This window comes from Gasterosteus aculeatus, chromosome 11 (genome assembly GCF_964276395.1).
Source record: "Gasterosteus aculeatus chromosome 11, fGasAcu3.hap1.1, whole genome shotgun sequence".
Classification (NCBI taxonomy): domain Eukaryota; kingdom Metazoa; phylum Chordata; class Actinopteri; order Perciformes; family Gasterosteidae; genus Gasterosteus; species Gasterosteus aculeatus.
In genome coordinates this window covers 16,653,256-16,661,641 of record NC_135699.1, presented here as the reverse complement: position 1 = coordinate 16,661,641, position 8,386 = coordinate 16,653,256, and the positions used below count along the sequence as shown (strand labels likewise).

General features: G+C 47.4%; 1 protein-coding gene across 7 annotated transcripts; it reads right to left on the bottom strand.

Moving 5' to 3' along the window:
• Window positions 1-3,240: 3,240 nt before the first annotated feature.
• atf7ip2 (activating transcription factor 7 interacting protein 2) lies at window positions 3,241-8,035 on the bottom strand. Of its 7 annotated transcripts, none has more exons than XM_078084108.1 (13): window positions 7,934-8,035; window positions 7,336-7,502; window positions 7,014-7,077; window positions 6,725-6,856; window positions 6,298-6,366; window positions 6,170-6,207; window positions 6,039-6,079; window positions 5,875-5,915; window positions 5,610-5,655; window positions 5,302-5,381; window positions 4,679-5,164; window positions 4,402-4,592; window positions 3,241-4,127 (listed from the first exon to the last, which is right to left on the bottom strand). In XM_078084108.1, the coding sequence occupies exons 1-13, from the start codon at window positions 8,003-8,005 to the stop codon at window positions 3,932-3,934; spliced, it is 1,623 nt and encodes a 540-aa protein (XP_077940234.1). In that variant the 5' UTR covers window positions 8,006-8,035; the 3' UTR covers window positions 3,241-3,931. The 7 variants fall into 7 exon arrangements, with proteins under 7 accessions (XP_077940234.1, XP_077940233.1, XP_077940239.1 ...); XM_078084107.1 differs by having other exon boundaries at window positions 3,241-3,942; XM_078084113.1 differs by having other exon boundaries at window positions 7,336-7,505; window positions 7,975-8,021.
• Between the last annotated feature and the right edge of the window lie 351 nt (window positions 8,036-8,386).

Genomic DNA, 8,386 nt, shown 5'->3' with positions numbered 1-8,386 from the left:
TCAATGTAGCCGGAAATTATCCCGAGGCTACTAACACACAACAGACACACACACACACACACGCGCGCGCCTCTTCAATCGCCGGACCCGCCGTGGCATTTCCCGCTGCGCCCCCTAGTGTCCCAGCGTCAGAATGCAGGGCCGCTGACAGGAGGATGAGGCGCCGTCCTCTCGTCCATCAGACAACGTGTGAAAAACAGCTTCTCGCGAATCGCTTTACCCCATTTACACCGTCGGTGTACTGTGGCAAACGCTGCACACGCATGACAGAAATGAACCGCTCTGTCATACATATCAGTGAAGGCGATAGAAACGCGTTTAAATAAAGAACTCCCTTCATTTGCAGAAAGGAAAGTCTCTTTCTCTGGTTAGCTGGTTAGCTGGCCTGACAAGATGATAAAAATATCCAACCTGCAGATGAACATAGATAAGGAAGTAGAAAAAAGGAAAACTTAAGAAAAGAAGTATTATGAAAATAAATCATCATTGCACCAGTCGGGAATGTATTCGGCCTAATTTACCTTCTTTCTCTTTGACTTTCACCTTGTGGATTATTTGCAACCATGAAGGGACACAAGCGAGTGAAGTTATGACATTTTTAGGCAACCAAAACGATTAAAAGAACTTGATGTGTTAATGCGATTGACAGGTGGCCGACAACGCGTTAGCCACCTGTCAATCACAACGCCATCCCTTACATGCACCACAGCACAGCGACACCAGAACCCCATGCAGATGGGTGATCTCCCCTTATGCACACTGAACCATGCGGTTCATGCGTGCAGGTTCAGGTCCCTCTACAGAAATCCGGCTTTAGGCGTGTGTTGCATGCATTTACCGTGTGTGTGTTGCATGCATTTACCGTGTGTGTGTTGCATGCATTTACCAGCAGCGGTTCTTCTTGACGGGACTCGTACCCCATCAGATCCATAATGAGACCTGACGTGCAGCACTTTAAGAGCAGCGGGCAAGAAAAAAGGAGCAGCAGAAGAGACGCTGGACCCTCAACGTGGCAAATTGATACATTTTAGAGGAACGTCTGAGTCGCTCGTCCTCACACACGCTACAGGTGTTCTCCTGAAGTCGTTTTTTTTAGCGTCCTCTGTTTGACTCCTCGCCTTATCTTCCATCTCGCAGGAGTCGTGTTCTGAGTCGACGCGTTCCCTCGCTCCTCGTGCAGCGTGGAGCTCTGTGTACACTTTCTCCAGCGCTTGTTTATTCGTGTGATCTTCTTCAGCGCCTTCAGACTCACATCTGAACTTTTCCCTCACGGATTCTTTGTGCTCTTTGATGGCTTCTCTGAAAACATCCACTGATGCAACGGAAGAGTGAAGTGATGCTTGCTGAAGCAGCCTTTTCAACACTTAAACTTACATTAATGTATTAAAATGGCAACTTCTGTCATTGGGCTGTGTTGCTAAACATGTCAGGGTCAGCGTGTAAAGGGTGAAAATTGCTGTCATGTTTGCACAATTATATTTTTGAGTAAAGTTACCTATCATTATGTTTTTGACCAAAACAACCTCACTTACTTTTGCATTTGTTTGGCCGTATTTAACGGAGGGTTCTATAAGAAGCTCATCTATTCCCTCACGTCCCTCTGGGGGACATCAGCCCAGTTGTTGTCCAACCAGTCGGCTTCAAAATAATAACAAGTATCCGCGACGAATGTCCTCTGGAACCAGCTCACATCGCAGCCGTCAACTCACCCGTTTCCAAGGATTTTTATAGTTTTAGTAATCATTTATGTTCACATGTTCAGAACCTTTTCACCACATCCCGGTGTGTCACAGGAGGTTTATAGTAGTATAGTAGCACAAAGAAAGATCCTTTTATCAGTGAGATATTGAAAATTAAAATAAAAGCTTTATTCTGCTCCGCTTTCCTTTTGTTTTAAATAGAAATTTGATATATATTTGTTTTATTTGGGAAAAAGTGAAAGCCATGTTTGCTTGGATTGTATTTTGAATTGTCCCAACTGTGTGTTTACACAATATGTTAAAAGATCCACTATACGTTACTGCGTTAACTGTAAGAGCGCCAAATTATGCAGCTCATAGTTTGTGATTTCGCCATTAAGACGCCAGAGGAGCTTCAGACACACACAGCAGCCTTCATGAGATAACGATGGGGCCACATCGGACCCCCGCGCCCCCCCGCACACTCAACATAGCTGTCAGCTCTCAAAACGTCAGGGCTGGACGGCCTTTTCTAAAAAAAAAAAATCAAAATTTTGAGCTCGGACAGAAGAGTTGGTCCCCTTTAACGGAGGGGCCTCGGCTCCCTGATGGCCTTCTCTGCACCATCCTCTCTCTTGCCTCCCCCTCTTCTCCCGAGCTCTCCCCCCTGCGCTGTCAGCTCCAATCAGCCGTGGCAGTGAGACTGTGTGATTGTGTTTGGGAGGGAAGTCCCGCCCACATCCACGCAGACTGCTGCTGGTGGTCTAATGGCCCCCGATACAGGTGCACCCCCACACCTTAACGCACAGGATGCCCCCTCCTCCTCCCGGCAAACAGTCTCAGAGGAAACGGTCGCTGGCGTCGCCATAGAAACATGGACACAGCCCAGTATGTTGGAGAGAAAGTAATAATGGCAGTAAAACAAATGAAGACAAAACAAAATGAGACTCAATAGTCCTTTAAAGTTTCTTTCATCACCTCAGTCTTGCGGGTATTTTCTTTCCATTGAGCTTTCTCCAGATTTTTTTGGAGTAAAAAAAGCCTGTACCACAAATTAAAAGGGACCCGTCCGGTAGCCAGCCGCCTTTGGACAGCCTGCAGGTGGACAAAGCTGCCAGATCACCACGGTAACCAATGCCGACCCGCTAGGTTCAGGTCTAAAGCTGCCAAAGTTGATCTCAGTAGAGTCCCGGTCCAGGATCGGTTAGACTGCTACGACGGACACTAGATCAAGTCGGGGTCTGACTCGATACCACAAACCCAATCTCACGGGAACAAAAGCCGTGGCCTTCATTTAAAATAATCTCCATTTCTCTGCGTTTTATTGCACCTGCAGAGTTCACAGGCTTGGAGAGTTTCCGGGCCTCTGTTATGAGCAGAGGGGATCCAGCCCGTCTTCTCCGTTCAGACGTCAGACGTCCGCCGCCGCCAGCTGGCAAGGAAACAGCGCTGCGCCGGGGGCGAGGGAGGGAACATCTGGAGAGGGAACCCATACGGTCACACCTTACCTGCTGCTGGTCGGCTCATCAATGGCACTTAAAGTACAAAAAATACTGAATAGTTAAGGGTCACAAATCCTTTATTCAAAAGGTTCCATCTGACTGGAGTCGACTCATATTTAAATTTCATGTTCAAACAATCCTGCATGGGATACGTACACGTGTACATGACTCGAGTGTGACCCGAAGCAGGCGAGTCCAACAGGAGAGAAGCCTTTCTAATTGTAATCAAGCTGCTACATCTTTACTTTATACAAAAACAAAACATACAGTCAACGTTAACGGCTCGGTGAAATATTTCATTATTTATGCATCACTCAAACATTTGGACCTTGAAGTGATAACGCACAATAATACATTCAACTTCATGAGCTGTTTACACTGGTTTCTATAGTAACGCAAGTCATCGCTGGACTTTTCATGAAACAGAAAAATGGGTAAAGGCATAAAAAAAGGCACCACCCCCCCCGTCCTTTTATTACCAATGAGGAAAATGTTGTTCCATGCAAAAGTCCTGAGGTAGCAGCTCGTCTCTTTGACCAAACGTCGTCCTCAACTAGTCGGGTAGGAAGGCGGTCACGACTTTACTGTACGGCCCGTACCGGCCGAACGCGTCTTTGCCCACCACGGCCACGCAGACCTTGCGCCCGGGCTTGTACTTGCTGAACATCATGCACATGGGCAGAGGTTTGGCCTCCACGTCGGCCCGGATCCACTCCGGGAAGACGTTGCTGTCCTTCACCTTCTCCGCGGTCATGAAGACGCTGCCGCGTTGGACAAAGGGAGGAAGCAATGGTGAGCCACTGAATACGACCCCCACCACCCACCCCCCCTTGTGGGTATTGGATGGAGTCTCAGGCTGAGGTGGAGGCAGAACACCGTACGTATGGCAGGAGATGCTCCCAGGAAGCAGAACGGATTAGATGTGACTGGGAAAACAACGGGATTTCTGCAGGAGAGGAAACGCTGTTGTTGTAAAGCACACTTCTGCCATCTAGTGGTGCTTCAGTTTTCTCCTTGTGTTTACAATTTAAATAAAAGATTTCATAGATTTCAGATTTGACCTCAGGGCCGTGGTGTGGTGCACTCACAAATCCACATGTTGGTTACATCTTTATACAACGAGGATCGGAAAATGTTGACATTCTACCAACGATGACTGGGCTATTGTTCAAGGTTCAGAAGGGGGATTTTCTCCAGTGGTTCCACCCAGAACCTCTCACCTGTAACTATCCATGGGGGGTCCAAACGGATCTTCATCGTCCACGTTCCAGAGCACCGAGAGGCCAGCGGGGTTCCGGATGAGGGCCAAGTGTACTTGAAGTCTGTGGGGGATGTTGTACGAGGCCGCCTTTATTTTCAGGCTGGAGGGGAAGTCGATTGAGGGGAGAGGGGGGTACAGGAGCTTGTGACCCTTAGGGTCAAAAGAAAAAGAGAGGCAGAGGAGGTGAATGACCGGAGCAAACTGAAAAAAAAAATGTGGGTCAGCGGGACCATTACCTTCTCCGAGACCTCAGAGACCTTGCACTCGAGACTGCAGCCTTCACGAAGGGGGAGAAATTCCACTTTCACCGAGCTAGCCTTGGGCTCCTCCCCCTGCCCGGGCTCCTCCCCCTGCCCGGGCTCCTCACACTTCAATGGCCTCTCCCCCTGCCCGGGCTCCTCCCCCTGCTCGGGCTCCTCACACTTCAATGGCCTCTCCCCCTGCCCGGGCTCCTCCCCCTGCCCGGGCTCCTCACACTTCAATGGCCCCTCCCCCTGCCCGGGCTCCTCCCCCTGCCCGGGCTCCTCACACTTCAATGGCCCCTCCCCCTGCACGGGCTCCTCACACTTCAATGGCCCCTCCCCCTGCTCGGGCTCCTCCCCCTGCTCGGGCTCCTCCCCCTGCTTGGGCTCTTCACACTTCAATGGCTCCTCCTGCTTGGTCTCAACACTCTGGATTTCATGTTTAATTCCTGACTCTTTCGTTACGGCCATGACATTTTCCTGCATAACAGAACACGGACAGTAGATGAAGGCGCAACACAAAATACATTTTAAAAAAAGCAATGGAATCAACTGCAAATTGTCATTGGCTACTGAAGTTCTGACAAGGATACCGATGAATAATGCAAACACCCTACCTTACAGTTAGGGGAACCATAAGGGCTAAGAACCGGAGGAGGCTGCTCCTCACTTGAATCTGCCACGGCACCCTTCAAGGCTTAACGGGGATTATGTGCATGACAAGCAACAGAAGAAATGACGGGGAAGAGGAGGAAAAGGATGTGGTTATTAATTCACGTACGCACTGACTCATACTATTTAATTTGGGTCATTATAACAGCTTATGGTGTCAGTTTCTCTCAGTGAAAGGTAACATGTCACCACAAGCAGCATTATAGTTTCAAAGATCATGTATACATATTTATTTATATTTTTTATTTGTTACCTTCATTATCAACCTGCATCTTATTTAGGGCCTTTTTTGTCTTTTCCTGGATAGAAAAGATGGATCAAGTTAACCTCAATGTTTAAATCCATTTCTAATGAACTCAAAACAACGCAAGCCGCAACTTTAATAGCCAAATAAATAAAGCTGGCAAAGAAAAGAAATCCTCAACTGTGCTAAATAACTATTGTTCAAATTAAAAAAAATACAGGTTTTTCAGGATGTATTAAACGGATTATTCCAGGATAAATAACCGCATATTCACCATTATTTGAAAGAGCTTTCTGCACTTGCTCTTCTCGCTGGCTGAAAAACAAAAACATAGATGATGAATACTCATACGACCCTCAAATGCTCTTCAGCGCACGCGCACGCACGCACACGCACGCACACGCACACACACGCACACACACGCCGCCGGGCTCTTACGCTGTGGCGTCACTTCCATGGCTTCATCCTCGGAGTCGGCCCTGGAGAGTCGGACATCAAAGTCAGAACGCAGATCAAAAACAAAAAGGTAATCGTTCCCACCGGCGCCGTCTGAACCCGGATCTACAGACCTGTTGGTCTGGATCTTAACCAGAGATGGCGATGGGCTCTGAAAAAATATATATATATATATTTTAACACATTAACTGCATTAATATATCACCTGCATCTTGTGTATGTGCGCTCGTCTGCATCAAACCTTTGTCTGTTCCTTTGTCATGAAGGCGATGGCTGCTTCGGCTTTCCTGGTTAACCTGCTAATTCGAGCCTGAGGAAGAGAGGAACATTCTGTAAAGATCTATTGGGTTAAAGATACTCTTCATCATCAATTTGGGATCGAGACGTGCAGACAATTTATTGGTGTTTGGTTGGTTCGCGTGTCAAAAACATGGACACGAGGGAAAGCATCCGTGTCCAGGACAAGACAAGCGACGCATTTCAGAAGCAGCTCATGAAGACAAAAAGAGGGAAAAGAACAAAAATAACAACAATGATAAATGTGCCAGATGCAAACATGGAAGAGAAAGTGAATTAAAAGTATTAATCCCCCACTACCAAACTCTGGCCAACCCAAACCCCATAACGGTGTTCATTTGTGTGCAGCATCAGCTTAACACGCGCTCCACCTCCAGCTGCTGGATGGAGCTCTCGTAGTCCTCGGCGCAATCCAGCTGTTGAATAGTTTCTATTAAGCCCTTCAGGTTGCTTTCTCTCCCCTGCACTGCCGCGCGAACCTCCTGCTCAATCAGCGTCTGCACCTGTGGTCACACAAACACCATCATTTAAACACACACACACACACACACAGAGCTGCATCCACTAACAGCAGATTAAAGTTGGATCCAATACGCGCATTAGCTAATTTAACCATGCACAGAAAACGTATCAATCTGATACAAAAATACGGTCTCTTACTTCCAATTGGGAACATTTCATCTTCTTATTGGCGGCGCTGGAGGAAGCGGCCGCCGGGTTCATCCTGCGAGCAGACGTACAGAATGTCAAAGCTCACGAGCAAGAGGAAAGCTTGGATCTTCAAAAACACCCAACGGGGGGGAAAGAAGCCAGCGCGGTGACTGACGAGTCCCGACTGAAGGTTCGGGCCTCCCTCCAGAGCCACGCCCCCCTCCTCCGGGGCAGGTAGGCCGGCCCATCACCACATTCAGGGGACCGACGTAACCAGGGAGGGAACAGCGCGATGCAGTAAGACACGGGAAGCTGTTGGAGGTTAACTCACATGTCCAGCAGGGCCCGGGCCATCTCTGCGTCTGATCTGTACCCATTCGCCGCTTTAACCTTACGCCACCTTCTGATGGCCGACCCGACCACCACACGACACCTCCTTTCGCCGACCGTGGAAGGCGTCTTTCGCTTCTTTTTTGGGCGCGTGGAATCTGCCATATTCTACTACACACACACACACACAGACAGGGGAAGGGAGGGTAGAAGGTAAAGGTTACAGGGGGGGGGGGGGGGGGGATGCAGATATTCTACAATTATGTGGCTCACAATTGCAAATAAACATTTTGTACCATCCTGCTCTTTGCACGTCAGGGTCAATTACAGACACTTGATACGCGGGTTTAGCACAAGACAATGTTAGAACATTTTACCACGAGCCAAGCCGCGAGAGAGCTAACGTTAACTATTATTTAACTAATAATAAACCACTAAGTTACACTTTTATTAAAGTTGTACTCGCTGGTGACGTTATGTGACGAGGATTGGATAACGATTCGGATTTAACTCGGTGACTAAATAAATCGTATTTCAGCGTAAAAGGCCGCTAACATTCAGTAGTTACGCGCAGAATATATAAAGTTCAACGAGGTTACCGATTTTAAATGCGGTGCCCGATGAAACGCGTTCGCTTTACCTGCTCGAGCTTTCCGGTTCACTTCCGCCATACGGCTTCCGGTCCCGTCTCATCAAAATAAAAGCGCCATCTTCACAAAAGTGTTGAGAAGTTAAGTCTTTTGAAAGTAAATGCTACCCTAAAACTAAAAAAATTGATGTCAATAATGTTCCTGACAGGTACTTTTATTATATTTTTCCTTTGTCAAATTCAAATAGTCTATTTTCAAGTGTATGTATATATTTTTCATAACAGATTACTTTTAACAGCATTTCAAAACGGCTGTGATAAAAAATATAAACAGAAAATCAAGGGGACGTCAAGGGTGACCTAATAAATAGTCAAATTCCTCTTTACTGTGAGACTATTCCTTCTTTCATTTATGTTTTCATCCAAAGTTATAGCAAGTAGAAATTTCGAGCTGTGCAGGAAA

Bases quoted from the DNA above. Each gene is read 5' to 3' on its own strand.
- atf7ip2 (XM_078084107.1), bottom strand. From the start codon at position 8,005: ATGGCGGAAGTGAACCGGAAAGCTCGAGCAGGTAAAGCGAACGCGTTT. The intron at 5,656-5,874 runs GTGAATATGCGG...TTTTCTATCCAG, and splicing joins GAAAGCTCTTTCAAATAATG to GAAAAGACAAAAAAGGCCCT. The intron at 3,943-4,401 runs GTGAGAGGTTCT...CCAACGCGGCAG, and splicing joins CCCCCCATGGATAGTTACAG to CGTCTTCATGACCGCGGAGA.